The 23935-nt window shown below is 42.1% G+C and overlaps 1 protein-coding gene across 1 annotated transcript in view; it reads left to right on the forward strand.

Moving 5' to 3' along the window:
* MYO16 (myosin XVI) overlaps nt 1-23935 on the forward strand; it is a gene marked incomplete at both ends in the record, with an annotated part of 497659 nt that overhangs the window by 100982 nt on the left and 372742 nt on the right. The window contains 2 exons of the mRNA XM_080689777.1: nt 9659-9767; nt 17889-18013. Of these exons, the coding sequence (XP_080545903.1) occupies nt 9659-9767; nt 17889-18013 (234 nt within the window). The remainder of the gene's footprint in view (nt 1-9658; nt 9768-17888; nt 18014-23935) is intronic.

The raw sequence follows: 23935 nt of genomic DNA on the forward strand, positions 1-23935 counted from the left end.
TGTGTATTTTGAAAATATTTCTTCTGGTCTGTGACTTATTTTCCCATTCTCTTGACATTTTATTTTGCAGAGCAGATTTTTTTTTATAATTTTCATGAAGTCCCACGTGTCAATTGTTTGCTTTATAAATTGGGATTTTGGTTTTGTAATTAAAATGGCCTCACCCTGCCCAACATCATCTAGGTTTTCTCTTATGTTATCTGCTGACAGTTTTATAGTTTGCATTTTCCATGCAGGTCTATAATGCATTTTGTATGAACTTTTGTGAGGGGTGAAAGATCTGTGTCTAGATTATTTTTTGTCATGTGGATTCCAGTTTTTTCCAGCATCACTTATTGGAAGGACTATCTTTGCTATATTTTATTTCCTTTCTCCTTTTTCAATGATCACTTGCCTAAATTTTATAGCTCTATTTCCACCTTCTCGGTTGATCTACTTGTTTATTCCTTCACCAGCACAATACTGTCTCCATTTATTAACCTATAATGATTCCTTCAGTTCACACACTGTTAGTCCTCTAATTTGGCTCGTCTCCTTTTGTATTGTGATAGCCGTTCTGGACGTTTTGTTACTTTGTACAAACTTTAAAATCAGTTTATTGATATTCACAAAAAATGTGCTAAACCTTTGGAGTTTGATTGAACGTGTATATAACGTTTGGAAGAGCTAACATCTGACAGGACAGTTTTCATACCCATCAACGTATCTTCATTTATTTAGTTTTTATGACTTTTTATTATTTTTTACTTGTCAGGGAGGTATAAGGATTGAACACAGGGGCATCTACCTATGAGCTCCTTTTGTATTTTTAGTATTTTGTTGGTTATTGCAGTTATACCTTATCGTGAGCTTCAGTGTGACACAAACATACTTGATCACCTTCCTTGTGTATCTCCTTTCACATCTGACCTGCTACCCCTTCTCCTTCCCTGCAGAGTTTCACATTTTTTTTTTTAGCATTTGGCTGTTGCACATATTTTTAGATTCATATATAAATAATTGCTTTGGGAAATGAGAGTGTAAATACGATTGTGTTTTTACTTTCAAATTCCAGGTGCTCATTGGTCATGTATGGTAAAGCGGTAGACTTTGGTACCTTACCCTGGTATTGTGCAACCTCAGTATAAGTGCTTAAGTACTTATTAGTTCCGGGAAGAATTTGGGAGTATGTGTGTATGTGTGTGTGCGTGCGTGTGTGTGTGTGTGTGTGTGTTGCGTGTGCTTGTCGCTGCTGTGATCAAGATACCCGACAAGCATAATTTAGAGGATGAAAGTTTTCTTTAGTGTGCACGTCAGAGGTTTCAGAGGTCTTTCCTTAATCACTCAGTTCCCAGGCGGGAACTGGGGTGGCAGCGCTTCGGGGCAGGGTGGCAAGAAGTGGGGTGGGGAGGGATCAGGTCCCCAGGCCACCTCCCGGGAGACTCACCCCGAGCCACGTCCCACCCCCGCCTTGGTGTGCTGGGGACATGCGGTCACACGTGGGCCTTCGGAGGCTCACTCCAGACCCAAACCAAAGCCTCTGCCGCTGCTGTGGCTTCATTTTGTTTTGTTCATTCTTCTGGATTTTCTGCATAAATGTTCACATGATCTGTGCACAAAAATACTGTTATCCTCTCTTCTCAGTCCACACGCCTTCCATCGCCTTTGCGTGTCACACGGTGTTAGCTGGAGCCCCAGTACAGAACTGGGGAGGAGCAATGAGCGGGGCCATCCTTGCCTTGTCTAGACATTGGTGAGGAATGGTCTAGTTCTCATCACTACGTATGATGCCAGTTGCTAGCTTTTTGTAGATATTATTTGTCAAGTTGAGGCATTTCTTCTCTATTTTTTGTTTGATAGTTTTATCATGAATAAAACTCCATGGGTGCTGGATTTTATTAAGTAACTTATATTATTTGACATGATCATATAATTTTCTTTTACTTTTTTTCTGTGTTACCTTACATTAACTGATTAGTACACATTCAGCCAACCTTGAATACCTGAGATAAGTCCCACTTGGTGTCAGTATGTTATTATTGTTAAGCATCCATATTGGATTTGACTTGGCAATATTTTGTTGGGCATTTTTGCCTCTATGTTAATGAGAGATGTTGTTCAAGAAAAGTTTCTTTTCTTGTAATATCTTTGGCTTTTTTAGATGAAGCAGGCAAGTTTTATTATCAAATGTAACAATTCTATTAAAACTCAGTAGAATTGTAGAAGGTATTATCTTTATCTTTTAGAGCTTTGAGCAGAGAGCATGTTGAAGCCTCAAGTACAGAGAACTTTTCTTTTGGTTTTAAGTGCAAGTTCTTACCAGTTTTCAAACACAGTGTTTTGTGATTTTCCCTCATTGGTGTTAAAGAGCATCGCTGGTCAGGTCAAGAGGGTCGCATTTGGCTCTCCATCCATTGTGGTAATCAAAGTAATACAAGGTGAATAAAAAAATAGCAGCCACAAAAATCCGCATGGCATTGCATCCAGGATTTTATTTAGGGCATTACTAGCCTTATGGGATGAATTGGAAGTATTAGCTCCCTTTCTTTATTCTCAAATAAATTATATGTAAGAGATATATTTTCCTTAAATTATTTGTGAAATTAACAAGAACTCATCTGGGCCTGATGCTATTTGTTTTGGATGGTTATTAATTACTAATTTACTTTTAAGTTCACATTACTTACATTTATTAAAAATTAATATATATGAATAAACTAAAAGTTGAAAATATTAAGAATTCTTAACATGATTATTTTCTAGGATGCTTGTTAATCAGGAATGAATCTCTATTTTTATTAGATGTTTAAAGCATAATAATTATTTTTATTTAGTTTTTTATTTTTTATTGGTACACTGTAGTCATACATCTTAATGGGGTATAAGATGGTAGAGGCTTACATGCACACATCACCCAATTAGCTCTTACCCAATCCCCCCCCCATTCCTTCCCCCTCCCTCCTTCTCAAGTTTGGCTTAGTGATTGACTTTGATATGTTTGTGAATGTACATCATGAACATTAGAGGATTTCCCTCTTCCCCCTCCCATCATGTCAGTTAGGTCGCCTTATTTGCTCATCTACAGTATCTCCTTCTTCCTCTATTGTTTCTTTTATGACCCATTTTCTCCCTAGCTACTGCATATTAGGGAGAGCATCGATTTCTTAGTTTTTGTGACTGGCTAATCTCACTTAGCATAATGTCCTCCAGTTCCACCCATTTCCCTGTAAACAATCTAATTGTGTTTTTCTTTATGACTGAGTAAAATTCCATTGTAGACATATCCCATAGGGTTGTAATCCATTAATTTGTTGATGGACATCTTGGCGGGTTCCATAGTTTGGCTATGGTGAATTGTGCAGCTATGAACATAGATATACATGCATTAGTTTGGTAGTTTGGTTTCTATTCTTTTGGGTAGATATCCAGAAGTGGTATTGCTGGATCATATGGTATGTTCGTTCTCACCCTCAGAAGATCCTCCATACTGTTTTCCAAAGTGTTTGCACTAATTTGCAATCCCACTAACTATGTATTAGAGTTCCTACTTCTCCACATCCTCGCCAGCATTTGCTGTTGTTTGTGTTTTGAATGATTGTCATTCTATTCAGTTTATTTGACATAGGCATACTCAGATGATCTGCTTCTTCTTAAAAAAAAGAACTATATTTTGGCAGACTATATTTTTCAAAGAATTGGCCCATTTCCTTAAGGTTATAAACTGTATAGACATAGAGTTGTTCATAATGATCCTTAACCCCCCCCCCCAGTGTCTATGGAATCACTCATGATACCGCTCTTTAGTTTCTGGTATAGTAATTTGAACCTTCTCTGTCTTCTCTGTAATGACACTGATCTTAACCACTAGGGTTCCACCTTCATGAGCTACTCACCTCCCAATACCTTCACTACCTGCCTCACTAATGCCATCCGAATACCACCACTTTGCAGGTTAGGTTTCAGCAGATGAATGTAAGGAGTCCCAAACACCTTCAGTGTGTTGCGTTGGGTAAGAGTACTATGTTAGTTTACTAGGATTGTGATAGAATACACAAGCTATGTGACTTAAAAAACAACTCAAATATGTTCTCAACATTCTACAGAACCAGATGTTCACAATCAAGTTGTCAGCATGGCTTTGTTCCTGTGCCTTAGAGAGGAGACCCTGCTTGACTCTTAGCTCCTTGTAGACCCAGGCATTTCTTGATAGCAACATCACTCTGATCTCTGACTCCATCCTTCCATGACTGTCTTCCCTCTGTGTTTACGGAGATCTTCAGATTCCTTTCTTCCAATGCAGACACCATTCATATTGGATTAAGGGTCTCTGCGCTGCATTGTGACCTCTCTTGTACTAATATCATCGGCAATGACTGATTTCCAGATAAAGCCACATCACAGGTCCTGGGGATTAGGGCTTCAACACATCATTGCGCTGGGGATGTGGCACGATAACATACAGGAGCTCTTCCTACTGCTCTTTCAACTTTCAGTAGAATTAAAATTGTATAAAGTTTAAAAGTTATCAAAAAGCTTAAGTGCAAAAAACTCTGATATTTTTCTCGTTAAATTTTTATTACTTTCCTTTCATTAGCATTTCAGTATTTATGGGTTAGAAAATCATTACTACATGAGACCATTTACAAGTATAATTATGGAGATTAAATTGTTATATAACACAAACCAGTAAAATTTTTATTGACAGGAAATGTGCACCTATTGGTTTATATGCCATCTGGCATGCTGTAAATAAAATTCCAATTTGGGATCAGTGATATATTTGAGTCCCAACTTCAGTACTCCAGGAACATAGTTTAGAACAAATAGAAAGTTGAGTGGCCTTCCAATTTAAATAATTAAAGAAGGAATGAGTTTAGGGCTCCCAATAGGAACTATCAAGTCTTCAGTTGCAGAAATTATTTGAGAGGTTGCTATTGATTTTGCATATATAACATTGATTACTTTAATTTCCCTGATGAAAACTAGTCATGATTGGAATGATTTATTTTCTTGATGCCAACTGAAAAATTTGCCTAACAATCTGTAATATGCAAGCATAACAATTTTCTGGACTGGGTGTGTAACTCAGTTATAGAGCATTTGCCTAACAGGTTTCAATCCCTAGCACTATAGAAATATATGCATATGTATATTTTTCGCTGTAAGATTTTTTTTTTTTAAATTTGGAAGCTCTGCCGGGCGTGGTGGCACACGCTTGCAATCCCCATGCTTGGGAGGCAGAGACAGGAGGGTCGTGCAGGTTCGAAGCCAGCTGCAGTGGCTTAAGAGACCCTGTTTCCAAAAATATAAAAAAAAAGGATAAAATAGGTCTGGGAGTGTAGCCCGGAGGTAGAAGGGCTTCCAGGAACCCCAGTACTACCAAAAATAAATAAATAAATAAATAAATAAATAAATAAATAAATAAATATTTTGGAAACTCTTTCAGTGGGACAGAGGCTGGTAACTACTATTAGTATTAGAATTCTGATACCTGGCAATTAGGTCTAAGAATATAAATTAGGAAGATGTGCACGTACACATCCTTAGGGCTTAGGCATGCGAGCACCAAATTGCAATCGGCTCTCTTGATTCAGGAGAAAGTGCCAGTGTTTTCCAGATACTCTGACTTTCACTATCTTTTTCCTTACCCAGTTCCTAATCCAGGCATTTTTGTGAAATACCCCATTCAGTTATTTTAAAATATCATTAAAGATTTCTTAAATGCACAGCAGTACTAATGCTATTGTTCTTATATCATAAAAAGTTTAGGCTGGGATAATCTTCATTTTGTACTTGAAATATCTGGTCTAAAATCTTCATAGGCAGATGTGGCTCATACCTGTAATCCCAGTCCTTGAGAGGCTGATGCAGGAGAGTTGCAGGTTTGAGACCAGCCTCAGCAACTTAGCAAAACTTTGTTTCAAAATTAAAAAAAAAAAAAAGGACTATAGGTGTCTCTTGCCCCTGGGTTCAATTCCTAATACCAAGAAGTAAGATAAACTAAAAAAAAAATCCTCATGCCCTGACATGAAACATGGTTTCAGTCTAATGCCACCACGCTGGAGCCTTAACTAAGGTCTGAAATATTATGAGCACACCTCCTCCAAGAGTGGCTCTCTCTCATATTCATATTCATGACTGAAAATTCATATGCTGGGCGCTTACATCAGGATAAAATTTGAAATGCGAAAAGAACACTTAAAATGAATGTCAAGAGCATATCCCGGAAGGGGAAAAAATGCACTTTAGAACACGCGCACACACACACACACACACACACACACGCACGCACACACACACGCACGCACACCACATTTTAACTATCATTATAAATGGGCAATATCAACAATTGTATTTTATTGAATTGAATTACTTGTTTATTCTCACTTCATGGAATTGAGTAAATTGATTTGCTGTGTTTGAGGGTATTTGTTTTAAGAACTGATATAATACCTTAATGCTACTGATTGCCAGTCCTATGGGGCGCTTCACCTCAGTAAGCTAGAAACCAGACCTCCCTGGTGTTATTACGGGAGGCCATCTGACATTTCGAGGAAATCTTTTGCTAATCAGCTCCTTCGTCCCAGTGGGAGCCATTAACAATTAAAGTTGTACATTGGCTGCTGAGTTAGCTAAACTGAATATAAAAACCGGCGTGAATCTTATGGGGGCATTCTCGCATTAGTCCTAATGTACAGTAAAAACAAAGAATCTTGAAATGAAATTACTTTGTGAAAAAGCAGAAGGATTACAGTCCTGACCACCGCAGACACAGGATGTCTCTGACGCTGGCTCTTGGACGCACATTGGCTTCCAAGCCTTCGTAAGGCTTGCAGGTCTCAGTCAAAGCTGGGTTTGGGGGGGTACAGAGTCCCCAAGGGGCTGGTGGCACCTAGGAATTTGTCTGAATTGTTCTATTATAATTTGAGAATCAGCAAAAGCTCTGCTTACCAAAATATATTCCTGCAGCCTGCCAAGAAATCTTCCTCCTCCGCTCCATAGATGCGCTTCTATGTGAAGGCATTATCTCCAAGAGTAAGTGATGTGGCAATTGTGTGAAACAGCCCCGTCAGCGTTCCTAAGGGGACTCAGGCAGCCTCCGCAACAGGGCTTAGAAAGGGGGCCTGCGCTTCCAGGGACAAGACAAAGACCTCCACATACAGGAGGGATTACGGGTCACGGGCAGGCAGGAGAGAAAGAGGGAAACACAGGCCTAGATCGCAAGAGGGCAGTACAAAGACACTCCGGTTTCCTGCTCTCAGATTGTCCACAGGCCAGACACTACAACTATTCTGACTGCCCTGGACCTTTGATTTTGTTCACACTTTTTGCAGAATTAAATTCTTAATAAATAGCCTGATATATTTCCTCATAGGCACAATGAGCATCTGTATTATGTCCACCTGTCCCTTAATAGAGTATTATTATACTCTTTTATAGTAAACAGGCTTTTAGCTTTCCATGTACACCAGTACATGATACCCCTCAATAAAACTGCTTCACATGGATACTCACACTGCCCTTATGTCCACCACGATGACCCACACACAGACTCAAACCTGTTCTATCACCAGTGCTATTAGTACTTGACCGTTCTTAACTATCTTCACAATGACCCTATTATCTCACTAACGGCACAGGGTCAGTACTTGTCTGGGCTCACCCAGCTGGCAGGGGTTGAGCAGGTGTGTGCACTTGAGCTGAATCCTCGGGGCCCTGTGCTGTGATGTGCATCACCAGCAGAGTCCAGAGCCCTGTGGGTGGCCAGCCACAGCTAAGAGAGGCTGCGCGTACTCACAGGTGTGCACAGGAAGGATCTGGAAAGGATGGTGCGCGGGTCTTTTCCCCAAGTGGAGCTGTCAATTGCTCTATGTGATTCTCAGGGTGAGAAAGTGGCTCTGTGCTGAGCTCTAGGGCTCGCTTCTCCAGAAAGATACTGAAATTTCATTCTTGGGGATGAATCTAGCTGGTGATGTGTGAGAAAATAGGCATCATTTCCCAGTTATTTGCCCCACGTGCAGTCACCCAGACTGTTCAAGCAAGTAGAGGAGGAGCATCTCCTTGGGCTCAGCAGAGCTGGGAATGTGCTGAGTACCAGAAGGGCAAGGTTGTGTGCATCGCGTCCAACCAGCTCTCCCCACGACAGGATTCAGGATCGCATTACATCCCCATCAATGGCTACCTCCAGATACGAATCACTGGTGAGGCTGTGGAGTCCATTGACTTTGTGTTTCTACAGCCTTCACGGCTACATTCTTTGGTGCACTCTTAACAATGTGAGCTTTCCACATGACTCTTGAGGCTGGGATGGGACTGTCTGGTGGTCCCAGCAAGGCTTGAGCTGGGAGATTATGCTTGTCTTTGTGTGTGTGTGTGTGTGTGTGTGTGTGTGTGTGTGTGTGTGTGGTGGACGGGAGGATAAACCTTTTAGTGCAGTCAGGGCACCCCTGTGACACCACCATCCTCATTATTTCTGGCCGTGGATTCTCAGGGGACCTGCCTTAGTTTACACTTAAGGACAGGCACCTGTGGTGGCAGCTTGGCTAAGCATGAGGCCACCCTGTGCTCAGACCCCACTTCTGCCAGCCAGGTCTCAGAGATAGGCTCAAATCCAACAGTACAATTGCACCATGCCCCAAATCCCATCCTGGAGGGTTCATCCCTAGAGGCCACTTGCCAAGGGCCAGAATTTCTATCAATAATTTTAACAAGGAAGACTGAATATAAATATTCATTAACTAGTGGAAAGGCACCAACTCACCAGCTACTTACTATACTCAAGAGAATGCTGGTGAATACTGGGACAGCAGCTGTAGGGATACTCCAGAACACTGGCAGAGCAGGTACTATTTGTGGGGCTGAGGGGTTTGTGTTCAGGCCCTGTCCCTGGAGGAGAGCTGGGCTCCACAGCTGATCCATTTGTGGCATCAGTGGGGAGTGTGGAACAGCGGTGACACTTTCTATGAGCAGCTATTAAGAGCAGAAGCGAGTCTTTGCATCTAAACTGGGTGAACATGTAGAAAAAGGGTGTTCAGAGGTGCTCTGCTGCTAAAAGGCCCTTTGAGGCTCAAAGACACACAGTAGCCATGTTTAATATAGTCAGTCCACTAATGACTACAGAGCACACCTTTTAGGAATGGTTTCTAGAAGGAGAAAATCCAGTTAGGAGGATTAGTACAGACGATTTATTAAATCATCATAGAGAGAGAACAGCTTCCAAATGGATAACTGGAAATCGAGGAACTTCTGGCTTTTTAAGGGAGAGGCTGGGAAGGTCAGTACAAGCTCAGCTACTCATGGAAGAGGCCACCGTTTTGACTCTCTGCAGGCCTTGGACGCTTCTGTGTATTAAGAACAAGACAGGGTATTAGCGGCACCCAACACGAAGGCGTGATTCATCAGCCACAGAGATGTTTGGGATTAGTACCAGTGGTGAGGAGAAGTCCCGGGGTCTTGGTGTTGTATGGGTCAGCAGGAAATCTTGCAAACTTGAGAGTCTCTATGAGTTCCTTAGTATTATTTCTCTTTAAAAATGATTCTGGGTTTCTCCACTTTTATTCAGTGCTATATGCAGCAAACTATGTCCGCATCTGTTTCTCTCCGAAGATTGAAGTGAATCTTAGGCTTTTCTACTTTGATGGTGTGCATTATAATGCCATTTTTTTTCTTTTCTGCATAGGCTGGAGCCAATGTCCTTCTCCAGGATGTCAATGGGAATATCCCATTAGATTACGCCGTAGAGGGGACAGAGTCAAGCTCCATCCTGCTGACCTATCTGGATGAAAACGGTAGGCTGAAGCTTTGAAAATAAACCACAGAAAGAACCAGAGGGGTATATTATAAATGGACATTGGTTTTGATAGCTATGCCAACATGATTTCAGAGGGCTCTTGTTTTCCTTGCTGGTGTAAAATCAGGTGGTTTTCCATGGCTGTTTTCATGATTGCCTTGTGGGTTTGGTGAAGGCCGCTTTCTGCTAACCAGCAGGAATCTAGAGGCCAACGGTGAAGGGGATTTTTCACAGGCACCTGGAGTCTGTAATTAGCAGCATCGTGCTTGTAATGACGATCCTCTCCTCCGGGAAGGGAGGGCATGTGCACCAGCACAGCTGAATTTTGAGCTGAGGAGGACAAGGTCATCGCTAGTGTCCTCTCTTAGGAGCGGGTTCTCCTAGCAGGAATTACAAGGCAGTGGGGACCTGAATGTAGGCCAGTTCGTGCAGCTCCCCGAAGCCACCCCGGGACACGTGGACACACAGGCACCCTCAGAGAAAGACCCGTGAATGTGGTGGAGTTAGCCTGAAAGGGGGAGGCCGAGCCCCGGATGGCACTTACAAGCGCAGTAATTGCGCACACCCAGCGTGCAGTGCGGGAGTGAGCTCAAGGTGGGGAAAGGGTTGGGGAGAATTTGAATCAAGACCAACTTTTTCCTGCTGTTCAGGTATAAGTAAGAACCAGGAAACTTCAATCCCTTTAAAGATACCCATGGCCAGAGAAAAACCTTCGGACTTACTGGGGCAGAGGAATCCCCCTTAGCCTCTGGGAGAAGCTCCCAAGTGGGCCTCACTGTCCCTGTGAGTTTCCCTGTCTCCAGGCTTCTCTCAAAAGATTTATCTGAGAAGGGCTAGCATGGTATAGTCCTTGGCATCCTTGGGTTCTTAAAAAGCATAAGTGTCATGAATTCCGAAAGCTCAGTGTTGATGGGGAAAGGGCCGGCGCTGTGCTGCCGGTCACCAGGCAGGGGTCAGGCTGGTGTGTGCCGAGCCTTCATATGTCCTCACCGCAGCCCCAGCCTCAGGACTCTCCTGCAGGAGCGCTCGGGTGCTGTGCTCAGGTCCTGCAGGCTTTGGCTTTCTGGAGATGACTTTTCTCAACGGGGCTGGAGCTCGACATTCAGCACATTGCACAGTGGGAGCTAGTGGTTTGGACCTTTGCGGAACTTCCCGTGCAGGACACAGCCCTGCACTCGCATGGTTAACTTGGTCATGATGGTGCCTGCGGTTAACAGTCCTGTACTGTATACTTAAAACCGCTTTAGAGTAACCCTATGTGACCACCAGAATTGTAACAGTAGTGATAAGCAAAGAGAGTGGGAAAAGCGTTAGGGTGTAGATGGTGCGGAGGGTTCACAGATGCACACATGTCCCCAAACTATTAGCCTGTGCACGTTAGCTACGCTCAGGGTTAGTCCATCATCTCTCCATAATCTGGTCTTAAAATTAAATAAGACACCAGGCATGGTGGTCACACCTGTATTCCCAGGACTTGGAAGGCAGAGTCAGGAAGATCTCAGATTCAAGGCCAATCTCAGAAGCTTAGCGAGACCCCAGCAACTAAATAAGACCCCATAGAAATAATTACAAAGTCAAACAAAATAAGACTGGGAGTGTAGCTCAGAGGTCCTTGGGTTCAGTTTTCAGTACCCAAACAAACAAAAAACCCAAAGGAAAAGAAAAGTACCCATAAAACCCAGTGTGTCAAATTTTTGTGTTTTGTGTTTGTGTGTAGTGGTGCCAGTTCTAAGTGATTATGTTCTTTTCAGAATTTCTAAAAGCCACAAATCTGATTGTTTCTTTTTAGAAAATAAATATCTCTGTTTGTAGAGCATCTGTACCACTTGTACACCTTTGCAACTCACTAGAGTACTTGCTGGATAGAAGTTTTTGGTATTTGTAAAATCTGTGCTACCTCCAACAACAACACGAGTGCTCGTGGTGGATGTGGATTGAGCAGTTATTTAGGAAGTAAACATCAATCACAAGAGAAAGGCGGTTATTCAGAAGGGTTGGGAGGAAAGCCCTCACCACCATGGCTGTCAGTGTAGGTGTGTGAAATACACGTTTGCCAGGGCAAACTCAATTTCATATCTTCTCCTCAGCTTTTAATTCTGTTTTCCACCTGTCACAGCTGCCTCCCGTCCATCTGACCTTCCCTCCCCTCCTCGTGGCGGGTTCTGCTTCTCTCAGTCTCCCTCCTGCTTCTCGTATCATCTACCCAGGCCTTGTAAACACTGTCTAATTCCATTTTCTCTCTGGTCCTTTCTCTGGCGCGCTCTCGGAGTTATCAGCTGTGGCAGCGTGGGCTGATGTCCTCAGACATTTCTCATATTCCAAGACGGGTCTGTGTTATTACTCGCTCTCAGTATTCATCACCGCCTGATTATAACTAGGCAGCAGCGATCCCTGCAAGTTCACTCTGCAGCATACAGTTGCAAATCACATTCTTATCCTGCCGCCACATCCAGATGGTGACAGGCGGGGCAGGGACATTGCAAAGGAGTTGATTGCATGAAAAAGCACTGGTCACAAGCACTGATTGCAATTGCGTCAGCACCACCAGGCTACACCTTAGCAGCAGTTAACCTCCACACCCTGCCTGAGCTTTCCAGGCTGTAAAATGAGACGGCCATAGAGGGCCGATGGAGAACTGGTGGGTAGCAGAGGTCCGGCAAAGCGAGCCAGTGGACATGAAGGAAAACAGGGGATTCTAAAATCGGCCATCACGGAGAGAGCACGCCAAGGGGAGAGATCAGTGCTGTCAGGACAGAAGATCAGGATGGAACCTCTCTGTTTCTGTCCTTAAAGAAAGCCAAGCTTCACTTGCCCCATGTATATGTCCACCCCCTGGGTTCTCTCCCTCCCTTTAATCCATCCTGTTAGAAGCAGGGCTCAGGCCCTCTGTTACTCAGCCCACTGAAGGTTGGCTCCTGACCTGATGCATCTACTAGGAAGGCCCCTACAGCGGTCACCAGGACTCCACAGCTTTCAGCCCAGGGCACGCTCTCTGCTTCCTTACCTGGTCTCTGTGATGCTCAGTGGCCTTGCTCACATCCCTAGGGAAACTCTTTCCTGCAGTGATCCTTCTATAGTTTTCCTTCCTTCTCCTTCAGCTTCTGTTGGTGTTTTCTCCAGAGGCTCCACTTATATTCCAGTCCCTAAGAGTGGGTCTTTCAGGTCTTTATCCATGAAAGTCCTGTTTCTCTCTACAGCTTGCTGGGTCTTTTTGTCTGTGTCACTACCACTTGCTTATCCCAGGAGTATCCCCATAGCTAAATTTTCCAAGACCTGCAGTCCTCTATGTATCAGAGTATGATTCATCTACACTTAGAGGTCAGATATTTGAAATGCCATGTCCAGTATAAAACGTATTATGTCCTTTCTCACTCTATATTCTACATTTTCCATTACACTCAGGAATATAGATATTGGAATGTTAAATGTTACTTTTATTCTCCCAAATCCCTCGTGTCTGCTTGTGACCAAGTCTTACACAGTCTCCTTCTTTGATCCCTCTCTGCTGTGTCCAGCCCACTCACCAGTTATGTTGTAGCTGCCTTAGTTAAAAACTCGGTGTTTGGGGTTATTTCAGTAACCTCCAAATCTGGCCATTATGCCCCAGTCTCATCCTCCCCATTCATTCTTCAGAGGATGCCTAGATTAATCAGTTTAGAAACACTGTGTATCATTCTTTTCCTTAATAAAGTATATTCAAAATACTATTTCTAGCTGAGAGCCGTGATTCCCACTTGTAATCTCAATACTTGGGAGATTGAGACAGGAGGATTTCATGTTTTCAGTCAGCGTCAGCAACTAATAAGTCCTTGAGCAACTTAGAAAGACCCTAATTGTAATAATAATAGTAATAATGTTGATGATGATGATGATGATGATGATAATGGCTGGGATGTAGCTTGGAGCTAGAATGCCCCTGGTTTCAATCTCCAGTACAAAATAAATGCCATTCTTGTACTTTTTCAGAATCACCCCTAATTAGGGTGGCAGCTCCTCCTATTCTGCATGGGACAGTCCCTGGTTATGCCAGTGTCTGGGTTCGGAGGCAGGGTGGGTGCAGGATGACAATAGTCTCTTTATAATGTATTTATTTCTTTTTGGTGGTACCACTGTCCTGTGCAAGGCCCGCTCCTTGGGTTCCTTGGATCTCTTTACAAAATGCTCACTATAGAGACAGCCATGGGCGTAAGCTGTGACTGGATGAGTTAGAGACACCATGCTAAAGTCATGGCTTAGGGAAGACCAGAGTAAACTGCAAATTTCTGTTAAGTTTGTTTCTGTTTTGAGGGCAAAATTTCAAGTATATCTAAATGATGATACAATAAAATACGATAATGAATAAAATTAAGGTGTGTGTAGAGCTTAGAAAACAGGAGGAAGGGCGTGACTTCCTCTAAGCTTGCTGCAGAGGCTGGCCAGAAGCAGCGGCACCTGGCATCGCACATGGGTTTGGTGTGTTCTGAGCACAGTCAGCAGTGCAGCTGAAGTGGAGATGCTGGGAGACATCATGGAGGGAGAAGGGTGCTGCCCCCTTCTGGCTTGAGGTGTTCTTAGAAGTGTGGGTGCATAATTCTGCAATCTTGACACGAGTTGCACAGCGTAGCCCTTAAGAGGAAGACAGAGCTGTTCCTTGAGATTAGTGAAGGAGAGTGAAGACAGGGCTCTGATGACTTGGGGCGTGGCTGGGACTTCAGCTTTGCACAACCCTTTATTTTGATTAAGTTCCATCAGACAGTGGTGACACCATCACATGCAATCATTTGTTTTAGGTAAATGATTTAGTTTTCAGATTTCTAAATTTAAAAAATACCAAGATTCCTCTCAAAATAAAAATATAAGAAGGGCTTAATGTTTTCCAGAAAGAAGTCTTTTTTTTTTAGAACACAGGATAAAGCAAAATTAAATCTAGTTTTTAAAAACTGAGACTAGAACCAGGCATGGTGGATCATGCTTATAATCTCAGTACTTGGAAGGCTGAGACAGGAGGATTGGAGCCAGCCTCAGTTGGCTGGTTTGCAGCCAGCCTTAGCTAAAGTGAGGCCCTCTGCAACTTAATGAGACCTTGTTTCATAATAAAGAATAAAAAATAGGGTATGGGATGTAGATGTAGCTCAAAGGTACAGTGTCCCTGAGTTTAATCTCCAGTACCACCACCACCACAGCAACAGTAAAAAGCTTAGGATGGGCCCGTTACCTATTAAGATAAACTGACTGTGCATATGGCCACTTTGGATCAGGAGCAATTAGGGAAATTTGTTTGGTCATGAAAAGATAATTTCTGTTGTGAATATTATGGACAGGAAAAATTTTTACTTCTTTTCTGAACAAATAGAAAAAAATTATGAACCACATCTTAACTAACATCATATTTGATTCAAAATAAAGTTGTAAATTATTAGGATAAAATGCCTTAATATTTCCCTGTGGTGTCTCTATCAGGGACCAGAGTCGGCTGTTTCCTGTAATGATGTCTAGTACTGTAAATGGGTCTTGAAGGAATAGTGTCTTACATCTATGCTTCAATTTTTCTTTCATATTTGAGCCTTGTTCTGGTTTATTATTTAATTTAAATTACATACTTCAATCATTTTCAAAACAGTACAGTTTCAGTAAACATTGTGGCATTATGAAATTTAACAAAGGAATGTAACCTTAGTTTCATCTGCTACTTTGGATAAAAATATCAAATTGTTGGCATCAAAGAAATAATATTTCCCAAAAGTAAATCACATGTCAAATTTCATAATCCTAAGAATGAGAATCTGATGACAATTTTAGTTGGCTCATAACAAACCTCAAATGCCCTATTAAGTAAAATCTGTTATATGTCTTCTAAAATGGCACACTAGGGTTCATGTTTTGACTAAAATGAATTCACTTTGAGCAGAGTATTTTAGAAAATTACAATTCAGATATTACATTTTGCTTTATTTCAGTGCTCCTGCACCTTTAAAGGAAGACAAATCTAAAATGAACAGCTTATGATCCACATGCCAGCTGGCCAATTAATAACTGTAGCTTACTTTTATTGAGCGCTTACTGTACACCCAATGTTGTTGTGTTTTATTTTATTCTTACAAAAACTGGTGAAGCAAGAATTTCCATCCCTGTTTAGTAGATGAAGACACCAAGACAGAATATATGTTGTCTACTCATATTGAGCAAATAGTAATCAAAAGCCACAGCACTAAAACCCAGCGGGCTGGCTCCCGAGGAAGCAGATGCCGAGGCCTTTCCTAGAAAACGTCAGAAAGAATGTGCGTAACATGGCCTTTGCCCTAGAGACAGATCTTGAAACTATGAACTGCATTTCACCCTTTGGGGTCTATGTTGTTACCAGAGAGGCTGAGGATACTGAATCGCAGACAGGTGAAATCATTTCCCAAAGTCAACCTGAGGAAGAAGCCACAGACCAGGCACATTGGGAACTGGGCAGTTTAGAAGCTACTCTGCCCGTCTTTCTCTCAGTGTCTGCAGCCAGAAACCAATCAGATGATAGACAATTGGTGCTCAGACCAATGGGTAACTTATGGCAAACCCTTGTGAGAGGGAGCAATCACCGTAATTACCATCATCACCAACACCGTCATCACCGGCACCATCACCATTGTGACCATCCTCATGTCCCCACCATAATGATGACCAGCATCATCACCATTGCCATCACCATCCCTGTCAACATCATCACATTATCATCATCACCACCATCACCATTATGAATCATCACACCACCATCATCTCTATCACCACCATCATCATGTTACTCTAACAATGATCATTACATCACCCTCATCATCATCACTGTCAACATTATCACCACCATCACCATCTCCATGATGATCATGATCATTATCGCTCTAACCATCACCATCATCACAGCACCATCATCACTATCATCATTATTATTATCAGTATCACCACACCATCATCCCCATCACCGTCATTATGTCATTATAATCACTATCAACGTTATCACCACCATCACCATCACCATGATCAGGATCACTCTTACCATCACCATTGTCACATCACTATCATCACTATCACCATCACCATCATCATCATCCTTATCACCACACCATCACCATCATCACCATCTTCACCATCACTATGAACATATCACCACCACGCCATCACCATGATGATTGTGATCCGTATCACTCTTACCATCACCATCGTCACTATCACTGTTGACATTGTCATTAGATCATCAGTCATCATCATTTTTATTTTCACCTGGAAGCAGTTTGATCATTTCACCATAGGCAATCTCTGGGATTTTTTTTCCCAGCAGACAGTGCTAGAAACAGGGACTGGATAAATGAAAAGGTGCAAATGACCCTAGAGCTGGTGCTCAAGGCATTTCAGGTTGAAGTGAATGCTGATCAGAGACAGGAATAGTAGGTATACAGACTTCAGCCTAGTCGCCCTCCTCAGCTAAGAAAGAGCGAGTTTTACTCCATCGTAGCCGTCATTGGCATGAGTAGTTGTGAAATGATTCATTCGAGCTTTTTGTAAAAAAAGACTTATTGTAAAATTATTTTACATGTATAGAAAAATCACAGCAACAGTATAGAGAGTTCCTAAAGATTTTCCCACTGCTAATTCTCACATAGTTATAGTATCTTTTAATCAAAACTAACAAGTTAATATTGGTACAGTAGTGTTATATTTAAACTACAGACATTCGGATTCTTCCAGGTTTTCTACTGAAGTCTTTTTTCTATTTTAGGGAATTACAAGCTTTTAGGAATAACTATTTTGATCAGAAAAAATTCTTAGAGAACAAAAATCATATCCTTGTAACTTCTTTTGATTCAGTTTAAGTACTTTAAAATACTTTGGGACGTGAATGCTATTAATTTATTTTTAAATAGGCATTCTCAGAGAGCCTGGTGTATATGAGGTATTTCATCATGTCTTCAGAATATAACAGGTGATAACTTAAAACCTGTAATCTAATCAGAAGTAGAATGCATGCAAAGGGAAACAATTACTGGTGCTTAGAACTCAGAGTGGAAGGGCTTTGAGAGCGGAACATGTTGGAAGAGGACCTGGAAGGCTCATGCCGCCCCCAGCATGTCTCTGCATGTGGTCTGAAAGGCTCTTTCTCCTCCAGGAGTGGACCTGACCTCCCTGCGCCAAATGAAGCTTCAGAGGCCCTTGAGCATGCTCTCGGATGTCAGACACTTCTTGTCATCTGGAGGGGACGTGAATGAGAAGAACGATGAAGGGGTGACACTGGTAAGTTACATATGTGAGTAAGAAATTGTTCAAATGCAGAACTTAAGTCGACTCTAAAACCTAGATTGGGACATCTAACCTCAAAATAATGTGAAATACCATAGAAATAATACATATCCATTGTATGCATTTTAGAAAACACATAAATATGTAAAGAAGAAAACGCAAAAATATATCTGACCATTCAGAGAGAACTCTTGTATATATGTTGATGGATTTTCTTCAATCCCTCCTTCTATGAATGTTTCCCCACTTATTTACTATATATTTATATATTTATGTATTTATGTATTGTTACAGTACTGCGTATTAAACCCAGGGGCATTCTACCTCCAAGATATACCCCCAGCCCTATTTTTCATTTTTAGTTTTGAAACAGGGTCTCACTAAGTTTCGGAGTGCCTCACTATTGGCTGAGGCTGGCTGAAAACCTGTGACTATCCTGTCTCAGCCTCCCAAGTATTGGGACTACAAGGATATGCCATCACACCTGGCTTTCCCCCACACATTTAAAATATTTTTTGTGCATTACTTTGTAAATGTGAGTTTTGAGATATAACTTAAAAGGCTTTCATTTTGGTTCTAAGGAAAACAAATGTGATGTTGAAATGAATTCAATTTAGAAATTCGAGCAAACTTCTGTCATTACATTTGTATTGCTATCAGGCACAGTTTTGGTAAGTTAGAAATAGATCTATTAAATTTGGATTAAATTTAGTTATAATCATAATGCTAATCTTCAAGGTAATATTCTGACGTATTGTCACATAAAATTTACCCAGATTCATCATGGTTGGGTTAAAATTAATTACAACAAAGAGTCTATTAACAACCAGAGTGGGAAAAGGGAGAAGGTCAGCTACAGTGGAGGGGTATTCTGGAGGCCTGGAGTGTGGCACAGAGACCAGGTCCACACCACAGATTCGGCTGCTACTATGGGAAAAATATGGTGAGTTTGAGTATAGTAGATAGAGAAAGTGAAAATCTAGTGAAGATGAGTTTTGTTGTTAGGCTGTGTTCACGAGATGAGATGTGTTTTTAGATTCATTAAATGCAGATTTAGCTCCTTGTAACCTCTACACAGAATTCTCTTCCTAAGTACTGTTTTTGAAAAATAAGCTTAACAGAGCATAATTTTAAAAATTGTGCATCTTTATAGCTTTTAGAAATTTGTAAAATTTTGAAATTATAGTCTTCAAAATGTATTCTCCCAGTATCAATATGTGTGAGTTCATAAATTTCAGACTATAAAAATACAACTCTAAATCCTAAGAAAAGAAAACAAAGCCGGTTTGGAGGAGGTGAAAAAGAACACATTCAAGGGCAAAGCTTTCCTGTTAACTATTGAAGAAGTTCTGTGGACCACATGCTGTCAACAAGACTGGGGACCGCACTGCAGAGGTCCTTAGCCAGGGGTTCCCATTTCTGTGGAGGATACAGATGCTACGCACTACACATCATCATCCATATGGGCTAGCAGACAAGGACAGAGTCCTGGCCTAAGGAAGAGAGAGTGCTAGCCTAAGTGGACAGCTGGGAAGAAGTGGTGCTTCAAAACTGTCTTGCTTGGAAGCAGCAACGGGGCCCACCAGGCTGAGGTCAAGTACACAAGGAGGGAAAGGGATCCGGCACCAGACTGCACAGGATTCTCTGGGCTGTGAGGACTGTGGCTGTTGCTCTGAGGGATGTAGGAAGTTGGAGGATGCTAAGAGGTTGGCTGCAATCTTACAAGCTTCCGCAGTCTGGCTTCTGGGTTGAAGATGGAGTGCAGAGGGGCCAGGCAGAAGCTGGGAGCTCAGGGGAGAGGATTTCAGTGACCTAGCTCAGAGGTAGAATGCCAGGAGCAGTGGGCTGCGAGGTCCTAAGACCTGTAAGTCACATGACCCATGATTTGAGTCTTTCCACGGTGTCAAAAGGTTCATCACCGGAAGGTTATAGCACGTTGGGAATTACTAGTAAATCAATAATCTGAGCAGCGATTTTGCCAAAAGCCAATTAGCTATGAATAAGCATCAAGCAATACACTTCTAACAACTAAGCTCAGGCAACCATATTAAATAATATACAAGTCCTAAACCTTAGAGCACTTGAGATAACAAATAACAAGTTATTCTTTATTTTGAAACAGGGTCTCACTAAGTTGTAGAGGGCCTCACTAAGTAGCTGAGGCTATCTGCGAACCACTGTCCTCCAGTCTCAGCCTCCTGAATGCTGGGATTACAAGAGTGTGCCACCACGCCCGGCCAGATAACAAGTTATAAATAAGTTGGTCCAGACACTGAAAAAGCTGAAGAGTTGCCCTGGTTTTCAATCAACAGAGTAGGGCCAAAGCAAAGTCACTGAATCGGAGTCGTGCACACAGTACACTCGTCATGACAATAGCAATAGCTCAGAGCCGGCTGCGCTTTCATGGGGTTCCTGTAGATTTCTGTAAGTGCTGTCAGTTGTCTTTGGCAGGCCTATGGAACCTTATCAGACATGAGATTTCCACCAATATATTGATGACAAGTCTATCAGGCGCAGGAAACAGATTTATGACCCAAGGGTCCGATATTTATTGCAGCACAGGTGTGGTAGCCTGAGACATTTGCTGGCACGTCAAAACAATTCCCTTGATGAGTTTCTGAGGTTCTGTCCCATGCTCTGTGCAGTTGGCATGTCCCAACAAGTTGCTTATGACCTCTCGAAGTTGTTTTGCATCTCACGTTGTACCCATAGAAGTTGAGGTGGTGAGAAGAGGTTAAATTCTGAGGACGTTAAGAAATGATCCAGTAATATTTCCTGATGGATGCATGGCGTGAGGGAAAGGGAAGCCCTTAGGACGATTCCCAGTATTTTCAGCTTAATCTATCAGTGCGATAGAGTTGACATCAGTGGAGACAGAGAAGCTGGGTGACAAAATGGGCTTCGAGCACGGACATCAGGTCTTTTACAGTATTATGTGGGAGCACATGTTAGTCATCTCAGTGAAGCTGCTGAGTTAGGAGTTGGATACAGGAGTCTGGAATTCAAGAGTTATATAGACTGGAAAAAGAATCAGAAGACATTAGCATATATACAATATCGAAGGCCTTGTTACAGGAGAAGTCACCAATTATACACAGAAGGAAAGAGGACTCATGGGTCAGCCAAGAGGATGAGGGAGAAGAGAAGAAACTAGAAGAAGGATGAGGGGGAACAGATGCTGAGGAGGAGGAAGACCAGGAGACCAAACTGCCTTAGAGCCAGGGGAAGAGAAAGCCACAAATAAGGAGGTGCAGTATTCAAATATTGCTGGGAATACCACAGTGAGGTCCTGACCTGGCTGCAGGACTTGGCTGCTTGAAAGTAGATGTTTTTCCTTTGGAGGACAGGTTCAGTAGACTGTTAAAATGTCAAAAGCACATTGGAGTGAGCTATTTCATAGTTCATTCATTGCATGTGATAAATTAATTTCTGACCTGTAATAGAAACATAATAGCCTTTGTTTCTTTCTTCTAAAAAATATTGCAACTTTATTTTTTAAATCACTGCAGCTGCTGCTAGCATATACTTTAGTAAAGAAGCTTTTGAAAAAAATCAATACAGAGCAATAAATTGCTATCATTTTCCAGCATCTTTCATTTCAACATTCCTTGTGACCTTTCTCCATTGAACAGAGAACCTAAGAGTTGTGAATAATTGCTCTGTAGTAACTAAATCCCATGGTGGTCATCATTGAGCTTTTAACAAGAAAGAAACAATGGGAAAAAGGCTACGGAGCTTTATCTTAAAGATCCCAGCACTGAGCAAACGTGGTTCAGTTTCTCGGGTCTGAAGGGGTTAGTCTGTTTGTATTGATGACTGTCATTGCTGGCATTTCCTGGCCTATAAGGTGTACAGCCTGTTGTGCTTCTCTGTCCATTGTTGGAGATGAAAAAAAGAAAATACTTTGGTTCACAGATTGATTTCCATATCCTGAGTTGGAGTGTCAGCTGTATTTCAAAATGAGACATAATTTCTCATGCTGCTAAATTGTTATGTACAAAAGAGAAAACTTCTGACCAAAGACTCAGTGGGGTGCATGTCTGCTAAAGTGGTTTTATGTTGTATTTTTCTTCTTTGTTGCATATTAAAATATGCAACAAAATCATCCAGTATGACACAGGCCTTCTTGAAAAAAATCTTTTAGTTTACATTAATAGTCTTCTTAAAATATGAAAGCCTCAGGAAAGGATGTCTTTTTTTGGGTTTTTTTTTTTTTTTTTTTGGTGGTACTGGGGTTCCTGGAAACCCTTCTACCTCCAGGCCACACTCCCAGACCTATTTTATATTTTTTTTTATTTGGAAACAGGGTCTCTTAAGCCAGCACGGCTGGCTTCAAACCTGTGTGATCCTCTGTGTCCGCCTCCCAAGCTCAGGGATTGCAAGCGTGCGCCACCACGCCCAGCCTTGGATGTAGTTTATTTTTAAGCACCATGTTCCAAAGCAAATATAAAGGAACTCCTGAGATTGAGCATATAAATTGACTTGAAAATATCACTATTGCAACTAGCCCATATGAAACAAAGACACTGCTTCTTCACCACTGTAGCATAGGATTTGATGTGTCGCCTCTTATTTCCTTGGTTTTTTGGGAAATAATTATTCAGGATGAAAATGTGACATGCTTGTATTGTGTGCACCTTTTTAATTTTAATTTGGCAGTGCTGGTTCATCTGTTTGGGCTACACATCAGCAGCAGCATCAAATTGCTGGGCATTTTTAGGGGAGAAAATTTTGGTGATCATCTTATGCCCAAAATCCAGACTCAGTTTAGAGAGTAGAGTGTCTGGTCCCATAGTATAATGAAAACTCTCAAGGTATTTTTTTTAATCTTTTCATATATTTTCCCTTTTGACCATCTTGGATAGTCTAGGGCTCCCTTGTCAGAACAATATTTTCACTGTAATAGACATGGTGCCCATTATTACGAAGAAAACCAATGACGTTGAAGCATAATATTGATACTATTAAAATTAAACGTGTGCTACATAATGCTCATGCTTCTCTATAGATGTACCAAGAATCCGATCTAATGATATGATTTAGGAGCCGTGTTGGATTCAGAGGCTATTTAGACATGCAGGCTGCAATAGTAATATGACATAAAAATACTGTGGTGTTTTTCCTCAAGGAAGCTGCCTACTCTTATCGTTGAAGATTTTGCTGCATCTCAGTGAATCATTTCCAGTGGAGTTTTCTAGCCCCCTAAATACTCTTCACAGATCCTGCAGGGGCCAGTGGCCCCAAGTGCTGGGGATTCTGATTTCTACTCAATCTTGAGCCCACGTGGCTCCTCGCAGCACCAGGTTGTGCAGTGCGCGGAAGGGAGAGTACATGTGGTCAGCTATTCCTTCCTACCCTCTAGATTAAGTCCCTCTGGCATCCAGGGCAAGGAAAGGGGGCAGATGTACAAGAGGCGGGCAGCGAGGACAGGCAGGTTCCACTTGATTTTACTTAAGACGTGGCCATGCTCTCTGGGCAAGGATTTGACTCTTTTTCTCATTGAGATTTGAGGTTTGCTCAGATACTAACCCCCGCCCCTTGTCACTAGGTGGGTGCTGGTCTTCCAGAGGGTGCTGGTATTCCAGTGGGTGCTCTGGAATGTGGAGGGACTCCAAAGTCTCTCTGCTAGGCTGTACTTGCTCCTTCGAGCATCTCCTTAAATTAGGACCAGAAATGAGCATACTTTTCCATAGGAAACAGCTATACATTCTCCTGCCACCCATGGACCCAGGAGACCCAGATGTATCTGCATTTCCCTCCATTGCACATCGAACCAGAAAGCCACCCCAGCTCCTGCCCTTCGTCTATTCTAGGAAGGAACCATAGCCTTCCCACTGCAGCTACACTGGGGTCCCCAGGTCACATGCCTTCCCTTCGTGGCCCCAGAGCCCCTCCTTGACTTGAGAGGAGGAGGAC

The sequence above is a fragment of the Muscardinus avellanarius genome (assembly GCF_963383645.1).
Source record: "Muscardinus avellanarius genome assembly, chromosome: 2".
Taxonomy (NCBI): domain Eukaryota; kingdom Metazoa; phylum Chordata; class Mammalia; order Rodentia; family Gliridae; genus Muscardinus; species Muscardinus avellanarius.